General features: G+C 51.6%; 1 protein-coding gene across 1 annotated transcript in view; it reads right to left on the bottom strand.

Annotated features, from left to right (window-relative positions):
* Positions 1–22,610, bottom strand: part of TRMT11 (tRNA methyltransferase 11 homolog) — a 72,188-nt gene that overhangs the window by 48,606 nt on the left and 972 nt on the right. Inside the window, exons 2-3 of the mRNA XM_056566482.1 lie at positions 5,496–5,561; positions 2,160–2,233 (exon numbers count right to left, since the gene is read on the bottom strand). Of these exons, the coding sequence (XP_056422457.1) occupies positions 2,160–2,233; positions 5,496–5,561 (140 nt within the window). The remainder of the gene's footprint in view (positions 1–2,159; positions 2,234–5,495; positions 5,562–22,610) is intronic.

The following is a 22,610-nucleotide window of genomic DNA, read 5'->3' as shown; positions in this document are numbered from 1 at the left end:
TATATTTTGCCAGGTTTCCTCAGCCAGGGATGATAAAGGAAATCCAGAAGGTTATATGCTGCTTTAGCAGAGCATAGTCTGCTAGGGCTCTTTTGTTTAAAGGGGTACTCCGCCCCTGGCATCTTATCCCCTATCCAAAGGATAGGGGATAAGATGTCAGATCGCTGCGGTCCCGCTGCTGGGGACCCCCGGGGATCGCCGCTGCGGCACCCCACCATCATTACTGCACAGAGCGAGTTTGCTCTGTGCGTAATGACGGGCGATACAGGGGCCGGAGCAGCGTGACTTCATGGCTCCGCCCCTCGTAACATCACGGCCCGTCCCCTTAATGCAAGTCTACGGTCATCACGCCCCCTCCCATAGACTTGTATAGGGGATAAAATGTCTAGGGGCGGAGTACACCTTTAAGTTACATGGGCTGGATTTCTTCGACTGGAGGATAGGTTGGAATTGGGAGTGCTCCAGCCCACTACGGTTTTCCCTACTCCAAGGTGTTCTCAGGTGAGGCTTCCTGTGCTGATTGCTAAGGAAGAAACCCTATAGCAAAGGGCTGTTCAGGTTTGAGTGCTGTAGAGACTTCGATAAGAAGCAGCCACAGCCAGCACTGCAGCTCAAACTCACCAGGTCTGAACCTTCCTCTATGGACATTGTGTGAGTTTACTTGTGGCCAGACATTAGGCCCACTGTAGGATAGTGAGGTATCCTGATGTTTAGTTAGAGCCGGACAGGCTTAGGTTTTTGTTGTTTTGTTTGCACTGTGCTTTGTACCTAAAATCATTTAAATAAACATTCTCTTGGATGTATGAAACCAGCTGCCTGTGTGAATATTGTCATTGCCGACCCCACCAATATATACACACACACACACACACACACACACTCACACACACCAATTGGGTGTTCTGGGCAAGAGGACAATACAAGGGAAGCAGTACCAGTATTGCAGTCAGCAACTGTGAGTATTGAAGACCCTGATGCGTCCTATTGGGACAGTGGTGTGGGACTACCCATGCTCCCTCTGGGACTGTCGGGGCACTCACCCTAAAAAGGGAAGCCCCTGCCCTGGTCTACCTCATGGTCTCACCCTAGAAATCCCTAATGGTGTATCATACCCCTGAGTCACACAAGGCGTTTCCCCCACATCCAGTGGGTTCCTTAGACAGAAAATTCAAATGAAAGTTTAAACCATTGATGTGCAAACCAAAATTCTATATACAATGGTAATACTACAAATATGACCAAGATTCACTACTCATGGAAAAGATACGCCCATGGCTGCTGGCTATTCCCTGTACCGATGTTCACAATGGCAGAATACCTCAGGGTCAGACCCTGCCGTGGCAGAGTCTCCTAGCTAAGCAGTAGGTGTCCTTTTGTAAATACTCTGCTTTAAAGGGGTATTCCGGGCAAAAACATTTTATCCTCTATCCAAAGGATAGGGGATAAGATGTCTGATCGCGGGGGGCCCCCGCGATCTCCCTGCAGTACCCGTATTCTATGCGGGAGCTGCGTCTCCAGTTTCGGAAACCACCGGGTTTCCGGGACTCTGGATGTGACATCACGCCACGCCCATTCCATTCATGTCTATGGGAGGAAGCAGGTGTAGTCTCACAGCACTGTCCCAAAAGAGTGCATCAAGGTCAACAATACCCACGGATGCTGACTACAATACTGGTACTGCTTCCCTCATATTGTCCCCTCGTCCAGAACACCCGATTGACACATATATACCTTGAGGGTGGAAGCTGGAGTGGGTAACTTGCTCCATTCCTCCTCATTCTTATTAGTTATTTGTCCCAGGTGGAGTAGCACACAGATTTATACCCACCTGGGGGAGTGGCGTCACAAGAGGGCGTGGCATTATGTCACGTCTCCAGTCCCAGAAACCCAGAGGTCTCCCCTCCCCCCCCCCCCCGCCAATTTTCTGTGAAATGACAATACAAAACTTATATAGCTCAGGGGGGGGGGGGGGGGTAATATCAACCAGCAGAGTGGATATTTCCTTTTAGGCTAGGTTCATCTTGTGTCCTCTGAGGGTTAAAATTCCCTAAACATATCTGGATAAATAGAAACCATTACTTCTATGTATCAAACTACAGTATTATATAAAAAAGACTAATCTAATTCTGCAGGACAAATAGTTATTTATCAAGCCTTACTTTGCACATACAGTCCTGCACATTATTTTTCTTGCCAGGTCTTCACATGGGATATTAAGAACACAGAAAGGAGACTGTGAATCCAAACAAATGTGAACAAAGTTAGAATAAAACAATTAGAAATAATTATGACCTTTACAGGAAACTCCATATGTGGTATTGAAATATACTGTTGCATATCATTGTTGGTCAAGTACAATGCATCCAAAAATTTTAGGCCCTGGCTCTTTGTTCATATTTTGTTACGTTATATATATTATATATATATATATATATATATATATATGTTTTTCCATCATTTTGCACTCAATACCCTTTGATGACAAAGTGAAAACAGAAGTTTAGAAGTTTTTGCTAATTTATTAAAAAGGAAAAATATATTTTTCACATGGACAAAAGTATTCAGACGCTTTGCTGTGCCACTTAAAATTTAGCTCTGGGGGCCTCCCATTTTTTATGTTTCTGTTCCTTTATTGACCAAAAACGATGCCATGAGGAGGAAAGTGTCTGCGCTGAAAGTTCCAAAAAGCACAGTGGTCTCCATGGTTCTTAAATGGTAGAAGTTTGGAACAACCATGACTTTTCCTAGTGTGGCTTCCCTACCCAAACTAAGTAATTGTGGAAAAAAGGGGACTTAAAAAAAAAAAAAAAAAAAAAAAAAAAAAAAAGAGTGTTGACATAGAACGTAATGGTCAGGCTATATTCATACGGTGGAATGTCCGCATGGAAAATCTATGTGCGGACACTCCAACGATAGTGGAGCGCTGGCAGAGCATGCCGGCGCTAGAACTGCTGGGAGATGCGCCATCTCATAGATGGCAATGCATTTCCTTGCGGACTCTGCAGAAAGAACAGACATGACTATTCTTTCTGTGGACGCCAGAATCTGAAGCCTCTGGGGTGGAAAATCTGCCAAGTGAACAGTGGGGCAGAATCCTATTGAAATCAATGGGACTCTGCTGCTGCAGAATGTCAGTGGACAGAATTCCGCACTGAAATTCCGTGGTGTGGACCTGGTCTCACTGTGGCTGAGCTCCAAAGGTCCTGAGTGCAGATGAGAAAAATTCCAGAATGTTAACCATTATTGCAGTACTTTACCAGTCTGGACTTTATGGCAGGACTCTCGAAAACAAGACTCTCCGGTCTGATGAAGCCAAGACTGAAGTTTTTAGCCTCAATTCTAAGCATTCTAATGAGGTACTGCTCATTGTCTACCCAATACCATTCCTAAAATGAGGCAACATTATGTTCTTCAGGTGTCTTGGCTGGACCAGAGAACAAAAGTACAGAGATATTCTTAAAGAAAACCTGATCCAGAGTGCTCTGGACCTCAGACTGGGCCGAAGGCTCACCTTCCAACATAATAACCCTAAGCACGTAGACAAGACAACACAGGAGTGGCTTAGGGACCACTGTGAAATTCCATGAATGGCCCAGCCAGAGCCCTGACTTGAACCCAAATAAACATTTCACAAGAGACCTGAAAATGTCTGTCCACTGACAGTCCCCATACAACCTGACAGAATTTGAGAGAATCTAATGAGAAAAGAAAATTCTCAAATCAAGGAGCGTAAACCCTTATGGCATCATAACCAAGGAAGTATGTGGTACTGAGTGCAGAATGCAAGGGGAGAAACTGGAATTTTGTTAATTTTAGCAAACAATGTGAAAAATGTAAGAGGGTCTAAAAACGTTGGAAATGCACTGTAGCTTTTTGTATACATTACTAAAGTGGTGGTCCCTTGCTAGAAGAAAAAGAAAAGAAAATATGAATTAACGCTACTTATAATTTAAACATTGCTTTCCATCTGGTGACAGTTTTGAGCTTAGGCTGGGTTCACACCACGTTCTTTGCAATACAGTTCCCGTATACGTTTTCAATTTGAAAACCGTATGCATTGACTCTCCATTGAAAACCCTTATGCCAAAAGATGCATCAGGTTGTGTCCATTTTGCATCCTGTACGGTTTTGTTAGTTTTTTCCCTGTACCCAAAACTGTAGCCTATCACTGTTTTTGGTCTGGGTGAAAAACCGCATTGAAACGTATACTACTTTCTTTTTTTTTTTAACATGGGAGTCAATGGGAACCGTGCAGAACCATATGTGTGTACGGTTCCATCTGGTTTTCACCATAGGTTTTTGACTTTGCACAGTTTTTTTTCTTGGAATTTCTATCAAACAAGTGAAACTTTATTCATAATGGAGTGAAAAGTTAAAAACGTATACATTTTTCTTTAAAAATGGATGTAACCGGACATCATTTTTCAAACCGTATACGGATTACAATTTGTACACACGTTTTGATACAGTTTAGTCAGTTTTGAGGAATCTGAATTTAATTAAAAAACCTGATACGGGAACTGTATTGCAAAAACGTGGTGTGAACCCAGGCTTTAATGGGCACTGTCAGATATAAAAACTTTTTATATGTTATACATTTTGGCAAAAGATTAACCTTTCTAATATACTTCATAAGAAATCTTTATTTCCATTTTATAGAAATCATTGCTTTGGCCAAGTTGATGCACAGGCATGGACAAATTTCAATAAGTGAGGGTGGGCTAGCGCTCTGTGCTCTCTCCTGTCTGATAGTACTCCTCTGTGCTCTCTCCTGTCTGATAGCACTCCTCTGTGCTCTCTCCTGTCTGATAGCACTCCTCTGTGCTCTCTCCTGTCTGATAGCACTCCTCTGTGCCCTCTCCTGTCTGATAGCACTCCTCTGTGCCCTCTCCTGTCTGATAGCACTCCTCTGTGCCCTCTCCTGTCTGATAGCACTCCTCTGTGCCCTCTCCTGTCTGATAGCACTCCTCTGTGCCCTCTCCTGTCTGATAGCACTCCTCTGTGCCCTCTCCTGTCTGATAGCACTCCTCTGTGCTCTCTCCTGTCTGATAGCACTCCTCTGTGCTCTTTCCTGTCTGATAGTACTCCTCTGTGCTCTCTCCTGTCTGACAGCACTCCTCTGTGCTCTCTCCTGTCTGATAGTACTCCTCTGTGCTCTCTCCTGTCTGACAGCACTCCTCTGTGCTCTCTCCTGTCTGACAGCACTTCTCTGTGCTCTTTCCTGTCTGATAGGACTCCTCTGTGCTTTCTCCTGTCTGACAGGACTCCTCTGTGCTCTGTCCTATCAGATAGCACAGAGGAGTGCTAGCCCACCCTCATTTACTGGACTTTGTAAAACATCAATCTGATGACAGTTATTCAAAGTTATTTGCTATTACTTACTAGCATACAAATACCCCTGCATATATCAGTAGTAAATGAAAAGGCAGGCTGTTTTTCTTTTTGGTTAATCTATATCATGCCCTATAGGAAGGTACACATATGTATCTACAAACCGTTCCATGGTTTTCTTGAATATTATTCACGTTGCCCCCATAAAGTGAGAGAAGAGACTGAATTTCCTGCGTGGTGAAAAATGATAAAGAATATTAATACAATATACACTTTATTATTATTAATAACAATGACCTAAAGCACTATACAGTATGTGAATCCATTTAATACATAAGTCACTAAAAATTTCACATTTATGACACGGGTGGTGTCTCCGGCTAAGTGTACATGTCATCTTCTAGTGCCGTAGGAGAATTGGGAGTTGAAATTGACCCATTGATTTATAAGGGACAAGAACCATTGTCTGGACTATAATCAGTAGAATACTAGAGAGACTTGTTGCTTTCACAGCTCTCCTTTCTAAAAAACAGTGTAGTGTGAAAGGTCCATTGGGGCACATTCCGTAGTGTGAATGGGCCTTGAGGCCGGGATCCTACTGTGGAATTTCTGCTTTGAATTCAGTTTTGAAATTCTGCTTGAAAATTATGATGGAAGTTTACTATCCAGAGCTTCATAAGCATGAAGCCGGTGTGAGGTGCAGATTTGCGTCCTATGCAGTTCTGTGTTCTCTCCTCCCCTCAGCTGTCCGGAGATTGACGAAGATACAGTGGGGGAAGGGAAGGCAGAGATGGGCAGGACGCAACTCTTCACCTCCCTCAGCTACTTCCTCGCACCTCCTTTAGCAGGAGGGATGTAGATCTTCAAACAGCCTGACTCCTGTCACGACAGGAGGGATGTAGATTTGCATGGGAGGTCCCCATGACAAGAGCGGGGCTGAGCACATCTACGTCCCCATGACAGGAGCGGGGCTGTGTGCAGATCTATGTCTCTCTTGCTGTGGGAGTTGCAAGGAGGGAGGTGCAGAGTTGCGTCTTGCCCAACATAGCCTAGGATTGCATAGGACGCTGTTCTGCGCCACACACTGACCTAAGGGCACATTAACACTGAGAAAATTCAGCAAAGAAAATTCCCTCAATAAATTCCCCTGTGGGATTGCGATCTTCCTGTGGTAGTCAATGGACCTGTGATGCAAGGCGGAATCAAGACTTTAGCGTCTGGCATGCGTCAGGTGTGGTACTGCCATTTTTTACATAGTTCTACCCCTATGATGAGGCAGAATGGGGAAAAATCAGCTGTCAATGAGACATGTCTGGGGGTGACAACTGCTGAGACCTCACAAATCTACTCAATACATCTGCCCTTTTGTCCGAGCAGCCAGCGTGGATGCCCAATGTATTTTACACCAGCATTTTGCAAAATCGTCAAAGAAAAAAAGTTGCATGACAATGTGGATTATGGATGAAAATACGTGAAAGGAGGGACATAGATGTGCACAGCCCGATCCTGTCATGACAGGAGGGACGTAGATGTGTATAGCCCCAGTCCTGTCATGACAGGAGGGACGTAGATGTGCACAGCCCCGCTCTTGTCATGACAGGAGGGACGTAGATGTGCACAGCCCCGCTCCTGTCATGACAGGAGGGACGTAGATGTGCACAGCCCCGCTCCTGTCATAACAGGAGGGACATAGATATGTAAATGAGACATGTTTGGGGGGTGACAACTGCTGAGACCTCACGAATCTACTCAATACATCTGCCCTTTTGTCCGAGCAGCCAGCGAAGATGCCCGATGTATTTTACACCAGCATTTTGCAAAATTGTCAAAGAAAAAAAGTTGCATGACAATGTGCACCGCCCCGGTCCTGTCATGACAGGAGGGACGTAGATGTGCACAGCCCCGGTCCTGTCATGAAAGGAGGGACATAGATGTGCACAGCCCCGCTCCTGTCATGACAGGAGGGACGTAGATGTGCACAGCCCGATCCTGTCATGACAGGAGGGACGTAGATGTGTACAGCCCCGGTCCAGTCATGACAGGAGTGACGTAGATGTGCACAGCCCCGGTCCTGTCATGACAGGAGTGACGTAGATGTGCACAGCCCCGCTTCTGTCATGACAGGAGGAACGTAGATGTGGACAGCCCCGCTCCTGTCATGACAGGAGGGACGTAGATGTGCACAGCCCCGCTCCTGTCATGACAGGAGGGATGTAGATGTGCACAGCCCCGCTCGTCATGATAGGAGGGACGTAGATGTGCACAGCCCTGCTCCTGTCATGACAGGGGGGATGTAGATGTGCACAGCCCCGCTCCTGTCATGACAGGAGGGACGTAGATCTGTACAGCCCCGGTCCTGTCATGACAGGAGGGACGTAGATGTGCACAGCCCCGCTCCTGTCATGACAGGAGGGACGTAGATGTGCACAGCCCAGCTCCTGTCATGACAGGAGGGACGTAGATGTGCACAGCCCTGGCCCTGTCATGACAGGAGGGACGTAGATGTGCACAGCCCGATCCTGTCATGACAGGAGGGACGTAGATGTGCACAGCCATGCTCCTGTCATGACAGGGGGGATGTAGATGTGCACAGCCCCGCTCCTGTCATGACAGGAGGGACGTAGATCTGTACAGCCCCGGTTCTGTCATGACAGGAGGGACGTAGATGTGCACAGCCCGATCCTGTCATGACAGGAGGGATGTAGATGTGCACAGCCCCGCTCCTGTCATGATAGGAGGGACGTAGATGTGCACAGCCCCGCTCCTGTCATGACAGGAGGGACGTAGATGTGCACAGCCCCGCTCCTGTCATAACAGGAGGGACATAGATATGTAAATGAGACATGTTTGGGGGGTGACAACTGCTGAGACCTCACGAATCTACTCAATACATCTGCCCTTTTGTCCGAGCAGCCAGCGAGGATGCCCGATGTATTTTACACCAGCATTTTGCAAAATTGTCAAAGAAAAAAAGTTGCATGACAATGTGGATTATGGATGAAAATACGTGAAAGGAGGGATGTAGATGTGCACAGCCCGATCCTGTCATGACAGGAGGGACGTAGATATGCACAACCCCGCTCCTGTCATGACAGGAGGGACGTAGATATGTAAATGAGACATGTTTGGGGGTGACAACTGCTGAGACCTCACAAATCTACTCAATACATCTGCCCTTTTGTCCGAGCAGCCAGCGAGGATGCCCGATGTATTTTACACCAGCATTTTGCAAAATTGTCAAAGAAAAAAAGTTGCATGACAATGTGGATTATGGATGAAAATACGTGAAAGGAGGGACATAGATGTGCACAGCCCGATCCTGTCATGACAGGAGGGACGTAGATGTGCACAGCCCCGGTCCTGTCATGACAGGAGGGACGTAGCTGTGCACAGCCCCGGTCCTGTCATGACAGGAGGGACATAGATGTGCACAGCCCCGGTCCTGTCATGACAGGAGGGACATAGATGTGCACAGCCCCGCTCCTGTCATAACAGGAGGGACATAGATATGTAAATGAGACATGTTTGGGGGGTGACAACTGCTGAGACCTCACGAATCTACTCAATACATCTGCCCTTTTGTCCGAGCAGCCAGCGAAGATGCCCGATGTATTTTACACCAGCATTTTGCAAAATTGTCAAAGAAAAAAAGTTGCATGACAATGTGCACCGCCCCGGTCCTGTCATGACAGGAGGGACGTAGATGTGCACAGCCCCGGTCCTGTCATGAAAGGAGGGACATAGATGTGCACAGCCCCGCTCCTGTCATGACAGGAGGGACGTAGATGTGCACAGCCCGATCCTGTCATGACAGGAGGGACGTAGATGTGTACAGCCCCGGTCCAGTCATGACAGGAGTGACGTAGATGTGCACAGCCCCGGTCCTGTCATGACAGGAGTGACGTAGATGTGCACAGCCCCGCTTCTGTCATGACAGGAGGAACGTAGATGTGGACAGCCCCGCTCCTGTCATGACAGGAGGGACGTAGATGTGCACAGCCCCGCTCCTGTCATGACAGGAGGGATGTAGATGTGCACAGCCCCGCTCGTCATGATAGGAGGGACGTAGATGTGCACAGCCCTGCTCCTGTCATGACAGGGGGGATGTAGATGTGCACAGCCCCGCTCCTGTCATGACAGGAGGGACGTAGATCTGTACAGCCCCGGTCCTGTCATGACAGGAGGGACGTAGATGTGCACAGCCCCGCTCCTGTCATGACAGGAGGGACGTAGATGTGCACAGCCCAGCTCCTGTCATGACAGGAGGGACGTAGATGTGCACAGCCCTGGCCCTGTCATGACAGGAGGGACGTAGATGTGCACAGCCCGATCCTGTCATGACAGGAGGGACGTAGATGTGCACAGCCATGCTCCTGTCATGACAGGGGGGATGTAGATGTGCACAGCCCCGCTCCTGTCATGACAGGAGGGACGTAGATCTGTACAGCCCCGGTTCTGTCATGACAGGAGGGACGTAGATGTGCACAGCCCGATCCTGTCATGACAGGAGGGATGTAGATGTGCACAGCCCCGCTCCTGTCATGATAGGAGGGACGTAGATGTGCACAGCCCCGCTCCTGTCATGACAGGAGGGACGTAGATGTGCACAGCCCCGCTCCTGTCATAACAGGAGGGACATAGATATGTAAATGAGACATGTTTGGGGGGTGACAACTGCTGAGACCTCACGAATCTACTCAATACATCTGCCCTTTTGTCCGAGCAGCCAGCGAGGATGCCCGATGTATTTTACACCAGCATTTTGCAAAATTGTCAAAGAAAAAAAGTTGCATGACAATGTGGATTATGGATGAAAATACGTGAAAGGAGGGATGTAGATGTGCACAGCCCGATCCTGTCATGACAGGAGGGACGTAGATATGCACAACCCCGCTCCTGTCATGACAGGAGGGACGTAGATATGTAAATGAGACATGTTTGGGGGTGACAACTGCTGAGACCTCACAAATCTACTCAATACATCTGCCCTTTTGTCCGAGCAGCCAGCGAGGATGCCCGATGTATTTTACACCAGCATTTTGCAAAATTGTCAAAGAAAAAAAGTTGCATGACAATGTGGATTATGGATGAAAATACGTGAAAGGAGGGACATAGATGTGCACAGCCCGATCCTGTCATGACAGGAGGGACGTAGATGTGCACAGCCCCGGTCCTGTCATGACAGGAGGGACGTAGCTGTGCACAGCCCCGGTCCTGTCATGACAGGAGGGACATAGATGTGCACAGCCCCGGTCCTGTCATGACAGGAGGGACATAGATGTGCACAGCCCCGGTCCTGTCATGACAGGAGTGAAGTAGATGTGCACAGCCCCGCTCCAGTCATGACAAGAGGAACGTAGATGTGGACAGCCCCGCTCCTGTCATGACAGGAGGGACTTCGATGTGCACAGCCCCGCTCCTGTCATGACAGGAGGGACTTAGATGTGCACAGCCCTGCTCCTGTCATGACAGGGGGTATGTAGATGTGCACAGCCCCGCTCCTGTCATGACAGGAGGGATGTAGATCTGTACAGCCCCGGTTCTGTCATGACAGGAGGGACATAGATGTGCACAGCTCGATCCTGTCATGACAGGAGGGATGTAGATGTGCACAGCCCCGCTCCTGTCATGACAGGAGGGACGTAGATGTGCACAGCCCCGCTCCTGTCATGACAGGGGGGATGTAGATGTGCACAGCCCCGCTCCTGTCATGACAGGAGGGACGTAGATCTGTACAGCCCCGGTCCTGTCATGACAGGAGGGACGTAGATGTGCACAGCCCCGCTCCTGTCATGACAGGAGGGACGTAGATGTGCACAGCCCAGCTCCTGTCATGACAGGAGGGACGTAGATGTGCACAGCCCTGGTCCTGTCATGACAGGAGGGACGTAGATGTGCACAGCCCGATCCTGTCATGACAGGAGGGACGTAGATGTGCACAGACATGCTCCTGTCATGACAGGGGGGATGTAGATGTGCACAGCCCCGCTCCTGTCATGACAGGAGGGGAGATGTAGATGTGCACAGCCCCGCTCCTGTCATGACAGGAGGGACGTAGATCTGTACAGCCCCGGTTCTGTCATGACAGGAGGGACGTAGATGTGCACAGCCCGATCCTGTCATGACAGGAGGGATGTAGATGTGCACAGCCCCGCTCCTGTCATGACAGGAGGGACGTAGATGTGCACAGCCCCGCTCCTGTCATGACAGGAGGGACGTAGATGTGCACAGCCCCGCTCCTGTCATGACAGGAGGGACGAAGATGTGCACAGCCCTGCTCCTGTCATAACAGGAGGGACATAGATCTGTAAATGAGACATGTTTGGGGGGTGACAACTGCTGAGACCTCACGAATCTACTCAATACATCTGCCCTTTTGTCCGAGCAGCCAGCGAGGATGCCCGATGTATTTTACACCAGCATTTTGCAAAATTGTCAAAGAAAAAAAGTTGCATGATAATGTGGATTATGGATGAAAATACGTGAAAGGAGGGACATAGATGTGCACAGCCCGATCCTGTCACCACAGGAGTGACGTAGATGTGTACAGCCCTGGTCCTGTCATGACAGGAGGGACGTAGATGTGCACAGCCTCGCTCCTGTCATGACAGGAGGGACGTAGATCTGTACAGCCCCGGTCCTGTCATGACAGGAGGGACGTAGATGTGCACAGCCCGATCCTGTCATGACAGGAGGGACGTAGATGTGCACAGCCCCGGTCCTGTCATGACAGGAGGGACGTAGCTGTGCACCGCCCCGGTCCTGTCATGACAGGAGGGACGTAGATGTGCACAGCCCCGTCCTGTCATGACAGGAGGGACATAGATGTGCACAGCCCCGCTCCTGTCATGACAGGAGGGATGTAGATGTGCACAGCCCCGCTCGTCATGACAGGAGGGACGTAGATGTGCACAGCCCTGCTCCTGTCATGACAGGGGGGGTGTAGATGTGCACAGCCCCGCTCCTGTCATGACAGGAGGGACGTAGATCTGTACAGCCCCGGTTCTGTCATGACAGGAGGTACGTAGATCTGTACAGCCCCGGTCCTGTCATGACAGGAGGGACCTAGATGTGCACAGCCCCGCTCCTGTCATGAGAGGAGGGACGTAGATGTGCACAGCCCAGCTCCTGTCATGACAGGAGGGACGTAGAGGGGCACAGCCCCGGTCCTGTCATGACAGGAGGGACGTAGATGTGCACAGCCCGATCCTGTCATGACAGGAGGGACGTAGATGTGGACAGCCCCGCTCCTGTCATGACAGGAGGGACTTAGATGTGCACAGCCTTTCTCCTGTCATGACAGGAGGGACGTAGATGTGCACAGCCCCGCTCCTGTCATGACAGGGGGTATGTAGATGTGGACAGCCCCGCTCCTGTCATGACAGGAGGGACGTAGATCTGTACAGCCCCGGTTCTGTCATGACAGGAGGGACGTAGATGTGCACAGCCCGATCCTGTCATGACAGAAGGGATGTAGATGTGCACAGCCCCGCTCCTGTCATGACAGGAGGAACTTAGATGTGCACAGCCCCGCTCCTGTCATGACAGGAGGGACGTAGATGTGCACAGCCCTGCTCCTGTCATGACAGGGGGGATGTAGATGTGCACAGCCCCGCTCCTGTCATGACAGGAGGGACGTAGATCTGTACAGCCCCGGTTCTGTCATGACAGGAGGGACATAGATATGTAAATGAGACATGTTTGGGGGGTGACAACTGCTGAGACCTCACGAATCTACTCAATACATCTGCCCTTTTGTCCGAGCAGCCAGCGAGGATGCCGATGTATTTTACACCAGCATTTTGCAAAATTGTCAAAGAAAAAAAGTTGCATGACAATGTGGATTATGGATGAAAATACGTGAAAGGAGGGACATAGATGTGCACAGCCCGATCCTGTCATGACAGGAGGGACGTAGATGTGTAAAGCCCCAGTCCTGTCATGACAGGAGGGACGTAGATGTGCACAGCCCCGCTCCTGTCATGACAAGAGGAACGTAGATGTGCACAGCCCCGGTCCTGTCATGACAGGAGGGACGTAGACGTGCACAGCCCGATCCTGTCATGACAGGAGGGACGTAGATGTGTACAGCCCCGGTCCCGTCATGACAGGAGTGACGTAGATGTGCACAGCCCCGGTCCTGTCATGACAGGAGTGATGTAGATGTGCACAGCCCCGCTCCTGTCATGACAAGAGGAACGTAGATGTGGACAGCCCCGCTCCTGTCATGACAGGAGGGACTTAGATGTGCACAGCCCCGCTCCTGTCATGACAGGAGGGACTTAGATGTGCACAGCCCTGCTCCTGTCATGACAGGGGGGATGTAGATGTGCACAGCTCCGCTCCTGTCATGACAGGAGGGACGTAGATCTGTACAGCCCCGGTTCTGTCATGACAGGAGGGACGTAGATGTGCACAGCCCCACTCCTGTCATGACAGGAGGGACGTAGATGTGCACAGCCCCGCTCCTGCCATAACAGGAGGGACGTAGATATGTAAATGAGACATGTTTGTGGGGTGACAACTGCTGAGACCTCACGAATCTACTCAATACATCTGCCCTTTTGTCCGAGCAGCCAGCGAGGATGCCCGATGTATTTTACACCAGCATTTTGCAAAATTGTCAAAGAAAAAAAGTTGCATGATAATGTGGATTATGGATGAAAATACGGGAAAGGAGGGACATAGATGTGCACAGCCCGATCCTGTCACCACAGGAGTGACGTAGATGTGTACAGCCCTGGTCCTGTCATGACAGGAGGGACGTAGATGTGCACAGCCCCGCTCCTGTCATGACAGGAGGGACGTAGATGTGCACAGCCCCAGTCCATTTCATGACAGGAGGGATGTAGATGTGCACAGCCCCGCTCCTGTCAAGACAGGAGGGACGTAGATGTGCACAGCCCCGCTCCTGTCATGACAGGAGGGACGTAGATCTGTACAGCCCCGGTCCTGTCATGACAGGAGGGACGTAGATGTGCACAGCCCGATCCTGTCATGACAGGAGGGATGTAGATGTGCACAGCCCCGCTCCTGTCATGACAGGAGGGACGTAGATGTGCACAGCCCCGCTCCTGTCATGACAGGAGGGACGTAGATGTGCACAGCCCCGCTCCTGTCATGACAGGAGGGACGTAGATGTGCACAGCCCCGCTCCTGTCATGACAGGAGGGACCTAGATGTGCACAGCCCTGCTCCTGTCATAACAGGAAGTACGTAGATGTGCACAACCCCGCTCCTGTCATGACAGGAGGGATGTAGATATGTAAATGAGACATGTTTGGGGGTGACAACTGCTGAGACCTCACAAATCTACTCAATACATCTGCCCTTTTGTCCGAGCAGCCAGCGAGGATGCCCGATGTATTTTACACCAGCATTTTGCAAAATTGTCAAAGAATAAAGTTGCATGACAATGTGGATTATGGATGAAAATACGTGAAAGGAGGGACATAGATGTGCACAGCCCGATCCTGTCACTACAGGAGGGACGTAGATGTGTACAGCCCCGGTCCTGTCATGACAGGAGGGACGTAGATGTGCACAGCCCCGCTCCTGTCATGACAGGAGGGACGTAGATGTGCACAGCCCGATCCAGTCATGACAGGAGGGACGTAGATGTGCACAGCCCCGCTCCTGTCATGACAGGAGGGACTTGCTGTGCACAGCCCCAGTCCTGTTATGACAGGAGGGACGTAGATGTGCACAGCCCGATCCTGTCACTAGAGGAGGGACATAGATGTGTACAGCCCCGGTCCTGTCATGACAGGAGGGACGTAGATGTGCACAGCCCCGCTCCTGTCATGACAGGAGGGACGTAGATGTGCACAGCCCGATCCTGTCATGACAGGAGGGACGTAGATGTGCACAGCCCCGCTCCTGTCATGACAGGAGGGACGTAGATGTGCACAGCCCCACTCCTGTCATGACAGGAGGGACGTAGATGTGCACAGCCCCGGTCCTTTCATGACAGGAGGGACTTGCTGTGCACAGCCCCAGTCCTGTTATGACAGGAGGGACGTAGATGTGCACAGCCCGATCCTGTCACTACAGGAGGGACATAGATGTGTACAGCCCCGGTCCTGTCATGACAGGAGGGACATAGATGTGCACAGCCCCGCTCCTGTCATGACAGGAGGGACGTAGATGTGCACAGCCCCGCTCCTGTCATGACAGGAGGGACGTAGATGTGCACAGCCCCGCTCCTGTCATGACAGGAGGGACGTAGATATGCACAGCCCCGCTCCTGTCATGACAGGAGGGACGTAGATGTGCACAGCCCCGCTCCTGTCATGACAGGAGGGACGTAGATGTGCACAGCCCCGGTCCTGTCATGACAGGAGGGATGTAGATGTGCACAGCCCTGCTCCTGTCATGACAGGAGGGACGTAGATGTGCACAGCCCCGCTCCTGTCCTGACAGGAGGGATGTAGATATGTAAATGAGACATGTCTGGGGGTGACAACTGCTGAGACCTCACAAATCTACTCAATACATCTGCCCTTTTGTCCGAGCAGCCAGCGAGGATGCCCGATGTATTTTACACCAGCATTTCGCTAAATTGTCAAAGAAAAAAAGTTGCATGACAATGTGGATTATGGATGAAAATACGTGAAAGGAGGGACATAGATGTGCACAGCCCGATCCTGTCACTACAGGAGGGACGTAGATGTGTACAGCCCTGGTCCTGTCATGACAGGAGGGACGTAGATGTGCACAGCCCCGCTCCTGTCATGACAGGAGGGACGTAGATGTGCACAGCCCCGCTCCTGTCATGACAGGAGGGACGTAGATGTGCACAGCCCGATCCAGTCATGACAGGAGGGACGTAGATGTGCACAGCCCCGGTCCTTTCATGACAGGAGGGACTTGCTGTGCACAGCCCCAGTCCTGTTATGACAGGAGGGACGTAGATGTGCACAGCCCGATCCTGTCACTACAGGAGGGACATAGATGTGTACAGCCCCGGTCCTGTCATGACAGGAGGGACATAGATGTGCACAGCCCCGCTCCTGTCATGACAGGAGGGACGTAGATGTGCACAGCCCCGCTCCTGTCATGACAGGAGGGACGTAGATGTGCACAGCCCCGCTCCTGTCATGACAGGAGGGACGTAGATATGCACAGCCCCGCTCCTGTTATGACAGGAGGGACGTAGATGTGCACAGCCCCGCTCCTGTCATGACAGGAGGGACGTAGATGTGCACAGCCCCGGTCCTGTCATGACAGGAGGGATGTAGATGTGCACAGCCCTGCTCCTGTCATGACAGGAGGGACGTAGATGTGCACAGCCCCGCTCCTGTCATGACAGGAGGGATGTAGATATGTAAATGAGACATGTCTGGGGGTGACAACTGCTGAGACCTCACAAATCTACTCAATACATCTGCCCTTTTGTCCGAGCAGCCAGCGAGGATGCCCGATGTATTTTACACCAGCATTTTGCAAAATTGTCAAAGAATAAAGTTGCATGACAATGTGGATTATGGATGAAAATACGTGAAAGGAGGGACATAGATGTGCACAGCCCGATCCTGTCACTACAGGAGGGACGTAGATGTGCACAGCCCCGCTCCTGTCATGACAGGAGGGACGTAGATGTGCACAGCCCGATCCAGTCATGACAGGAGGGACGTAGATGTGCACAGCCCCGCTCCTGTCATGACAGGAGGGACTTGCTGTGCACAGCCCCAGTCCTGTTATGACAGGAGGGACGTAGATGTGCACAGCCCGATCCTGTCACTACAGGAGGGACATAGATGTGTACAGCCCCGGTCCTGTCATGACAGGAGGGACATAGATGTGCACAGCCCCGCTCCTGTCATGACAGGAGGGACGTAGATGTGCACAGCCCCGCTCCTGTCATGACAGGAGGGACGTAGATGTGCACAGCCCGATCCTGTCATGACAGGAGGGACGTAGATGTGCACAGCCCCGCTCCTGTCATGACAGGAGGGACGTAGATGTGCACAGCCCCGCTCCTGTCATGACAGGAGGGACGTAGATGTGCACAGCCCCACTCCTGTCATGACAGGAGGGACGTAGATGTGCACAGCCCCGCTCCTGTCATGACAGGAGGGACGTAGATGTGCACAGCCCCGATCCTGTCATGACAGGAGGGATGTAGATGTGCACAGCCCTGCTCCTGTCATGACAGGAGGGACGTAGATGTGCACAGCCCTGATCCTGTCATGACAGGAGGGACCTAGATGTGCACAGCCCCGCTCCTGTCCTGACAGGAGGGATGTAGATATGTAAATGAGACATGTCTGGGGGTGACAACTGCTGAGACCTCACAAATCTACTCAATACATCTGCCCTTTTGTCCGAGCAGCCAGCGAGGATGCCCGATGTATTTTACACCAGCATTTCGCTAAATTGTCAAAGAAAAAAAGTTGCATGACAATGTGGATTATGGATGAAAATACGTGAAAGGAGGGACATAGATGTGCACAGCCCGATCCTGTCACTACAGGAGGGACGTAGATGTGTACAGCCCTGGTCCTGTCATGACAGGAGGGACGTAGATGTGCACAGCCCCGCTCCTGTCATGACAGGAGGGACGTAGATGTGCACAGCCCGATCCAGTCATGACAGGAGGGATGTAGATGTGCACAGCCCCGGTCCTTTCATGACAGGAGGGACTTGCTGTGCACAGCCCCAGTCCTGTTATGACAGGAGGGACGTAGATGTGCACAGCCCGATCCTGTCACTACAGGAGGGACATAGATGTGTACAGCCCCGGTCCTGTCATGACAGGAGGGACATAGATGTGCACAGCCCCGCTCCTGTCATGACAGGAGGGACGTAGATGTGCACAGCCCCGCTCCTGTCATGACAGGAGGGACGTAGATGTGCACAGCCCCGCTCCTGTCATGACAGGAGGGACGTAGATATGCACAGCCCCGCTCCTGTCATGACAGGAGGGACGTAGATGTGCACAGCCCCGCTCCTGTCATGACAGGAGGGACGTAGATGTGCACAGCCCCGGTCCTGTCATGACAGGAGGGATGTAGATGTGCACAGCCCTGCTCCTGTCATGACAGGAGGGACGTAGATGTGCACAGCCCCGCTCCTGTCCTGACAGGAGGGATGTAGATATGTAAATGAGACATGTCTGGGGGTGACAACTGCTGAGACCTCACAAATCTACTCAATACATCTGCCCTTTTGTCCGAGCAGCCAGCGAGGATGCCCGATGTATTTTACACCAGCATTTCGCTAAATTGTCAAAGAAAAAAAGTTGCATGACAATGTGGATTATGGATGAAAATACGTGAAAGGAGGGACATAGATGTGCACAGCCCGATCCTGTCACTACAGGAGGGACGTAGATGTGTACAGCCCTGGTCCTGTCATGACAGGAGGGACGTAGATGTGCACAGCCCCGCTCCTGTCATGACAGGAGGGACGTAGATGTGCACAGCCCGATCCAGTCATGACAGGAGGGACGTAGATGTGCACAGCCCCGGTCCTTTCATGACAGGAGGGACTTGCTGTGCACAGCCCCAGTCCTGTTATGACAGGAGGGACGTAGATGTGCACAGCCCGATCCTGTCACTACAGGAGGGACATAGATGTGTACAGCCCCGGTCCTGTCATGACAGGAGGGACATAGATGTGCACAGCCCCGCTCCTGTCATGACAGGAGGGACGTAGATGTGCACAGCCCCGCTCCTGTCATGACAGGAGGGACGTAGATGTGCACAGCCCCGCTCCTGTCATGACAGGAGGGACGTAGATATGCACAGCCCCGCTCCTGTTATGACAGGAGGGACGTAGATGTGCACAGCCCCGCTCCTGTCATGACAGGAGGGACGTAGATGTGCACAGCCCCGGTCCTGTCATGACAGGAGGGATGTAGATGTGCACAGCCCTGCTCCTGTCATGACAGGAGGGACTTAGATGTGCACAGCCCGGCTCCTGTCCTGACAGGAGGGATGTAGATATGTAAATGAGACATGTCTGGGGGTGACAACTGCTGAGACCTCACAAATCTACTCAATACATCTGCCCTTTTGTCCGAGCAGCCAGCGAGGATGCCCGATGTATTTTACACCAGCATTTTGCAAAATTGTCAAAGAATAAAGTTGCATGACAATGTGGATTATGGATGAAAATACGTGAAAGGAGGGACATAGATGTGCACAGCCCGATCCTGTCACTACAGGAGGGACGTAGATGTGTACAGCCCCGGTCCTGTCATGACAGGAGGGACGTAGATGTGCACAGCCCCGCTCCTGTCATGACAGGAGGGACGTAGATGTGCACAGCCCGATCCAGTCATGACAGGAGGGACGTAGATGTGCACAGCCCCGCTCCTGTCATGACAGGAGGGACTTGCTGTGCACAGCCCCAGTCCTGTTATGACAGGAGGGACGTAGATGTGCACAGCCCGATCCTGTCACTACAGGAGGGACATAGATGTGCACAGCCCCGCTCCTGTCATGACAGGAGGGACGTAGATGTGCACAGCCCCGCTCCTGTCATGACAGGAGGGACGTAGATGTGCACAGCCCCGCTCCTGTCATGACAGGAGGGACGTAGATATGCACAGCCCCGCTCCTGTTATGACAGGAGGGACGTAGATGTGCACAGCCCCGCTCCTGTCATGACAGGAGGGACGTAGATGTGCACAGCCCCGGTCCTGTCATGACAGGAGGGATGTAGATGTGCACAGCCCTGCTCCTGTCATGACAGGAGGGACGTAGATGTGCACAGCCCCGCTCCTGTCATGACAGGAGGGATGTAGATATGTAAATGAGACATGTCTGGGGGTGACAACTGCTGAGACCTCACAAATCTACTCAATACATCTGCCCTTTTGTCCGAGCAGCCAGCGAGGATGCCCGATGTATTTTACACCAGCATTTTGCAAAATTGTCAAAGAATAAAGTTGCATGACAATGTGGATTATGGATGAAAATACGTGAAAGGAGGGACATAGATGTGCACAGCCCGATCCTGTCACTACAGGAGGGACGTAGATGTGCACAGCCCCGCTCCTGTCATGACAGGAGGGACGTAGATGTGCACAGCCCGATCCAGTCATGACAGGAGGGACGTAGATGTGCACAGCCCCGCTCCTGTCATGACAGGAGGGACTTGCTGTGCACAGCCCCAGTCCTGTTATGACAGGAGGGACGTAGATGTGCACAGCCCGATCCTGTCACTACAGGAGGGACATAGATGTGTACAGCCCCGGTCCTGTCATGACAGGAGGGACATAGATGTGCACAGCCCCGCTCCTGTCATGACAGGAGGGACGTAGATGTGCACAGCCCCGCTCCTGTCATGACAGGAGGGACGTAGATGTGCACAGCCCGATCCTGTCATGACAGGAGGGACGTAGATGTGCACAGCCCCGCTCCTGTCATGACAGGAGGGACGTAGATGTGCACAGCCCCGCTCCTGTCATGACAGGAGGGACGTAGATGTGCACAGCCCCACTCCTGTCATGACAGGAGGGACGTAGATGTGCACAGCCCCGCTCCTGTCATGACAGGAGGGACGTAGATGTGCACAGCCCCGGTCCTGTCATGACAGGAGGGATGTAGATGTGCACAGCCCTGCTCCTGTCATGACAGGAGGGACGTAGATGTGCACAGCCCTGATCCTGTCATGACAGGAGGGACCTAGATGTGCACAGCCCCGCTCCTGTCCTGACAGGAGGGATGTAGATATGTAAATGAGACATGTCTGGGGGTGACAACTGCTGAGACCTCACAAATCTACTCAATACATCTGCCCTTTTGTCCGAGCAGCCAGCGAGGATGCCCGATGTATTTTACACCAGCATTTCGCTAAATTGTCAAAGAAAAAAAGTTGCATGACAATGTGGATTATGGATGAAAATACGTGAAAGGAGGGACATAGATGTGCACAGCCCGATCCTGTCACTACAGGAGGGACGTAGATGTGTACAGCCCTGGTCCTGTCATGACAGGAGGGACGTAGATGTGCACAGCCCCGCTCCTGTCATGACAGGAGGGACGTAGATGTGCACAGCCCGATCCAGTCATGACAGGAGGGATGTAGATGTGCACAGCCCCGGTCCTTTCATGACAGGAGGGACTTGCTGTGCACAGCCCCAGTCCTGTTATGACAGGAGGGACGTAGATGTGCACAGCCCGATCCTGTCACTACAGGAGGGACATAGATGTGTACAGCCCCGGTCCTGTCATGACAGGAGGGACATAGATGTGCACAGCCCCGCTCCTGTCATGACAGGAGGGACGTAGATGTGCACAGCCCCGCTCCTGTCATGACAGGAGGGACGTAGATGTGCACAGCCCCGCTCCTGTCATGACAGGAGGGACGTAGATATGCACAGCCCCGCTCCTGTCATGACAGGAGGGACGTAGATGTGCACAGCCCCGCTCCTGTCATGACAGGAGGGACGTAGATGTGCACAGCCCCGGTCCTGTCATGACAGGAGGGATGTAGATGTGCACAGCCCTGCTCCTGTCATGACAGGAGGGACGTAGATGTGCACAGCCCCGCTCCTGTCCTGACAGGAGGGATGTAGATATGTAAATGAGACATGTCTGGGGGTGACAACTGCTGAGACCTCACAAATCTACTCAATACATCTGCCCTTTTGTCCGAGCAGCCAGCGAGGATGCCCGATGTATTTTACACCAGCATTTCGCTAAATTGTCAAAGAAAAAAAGTTGCATGACAATGTGGATTATGGATGAAAATACGTGAAAGGAGGGACATAGATGTGCACAGCCCGATCCTGTCACTACAGGAGGGACGTAGATGTGTACAGCCCTGGTCCTGTCATGACAGGAGGGACGTAGATGTGCACAGCCCCGCTCCTGTCATGACAGGAGGGACGTAGATGTGCACAGCCCGATCCAGTCATGACAGGAGGGACGTAGATGTGCACAGCCCCGGTCCTTTCATGACAGGAGGGACTTGCTGTGCACAGCCCCAGTCCTGTTATGACAGGAGGGACGTAGATGTGCACAGCCCGATCCTGTCACTACAGGAGGGACATAGATGTGTACAGCCCCGGTCCTGTCATGACAGGAGGGACATAGATGTGCACAGCCCCGCTCCTGTCATGACAGGAGGGACGTAGATGTGCACAGCCCCGCTCCTGTCATGACAGGAGGGACGTAGATGTGCACAGCCCCGCTCCTGTCATGACAGGAGGGACGTAGATATGCACAGCCCCGCTCCTGTTATGACAGGAGGGACGTAGATGTGCACAGCCCCGGTCCTGTCATGACAGGAGGGATGTAGATGTGCACAGCCCTGCTCCTGTCATG

This window comes from Hyla sarda, chromosome 3 (assembly GCF_029499605.1).
Source record: "Hyla sarda isolate aHylSar1 chromosome 3, aHylSar1.hap1, whole genome shotgun sequence".
NCBI lineage: Eukaryota > Metazoa > Chordata > Amphibia > Anura > Hylidae > Hyla > Hyla sarda.
Note: the sequence above shows the minus strand (reverse complement) of the source record. Positions and strands in the feature narration are given on the sequence as shown.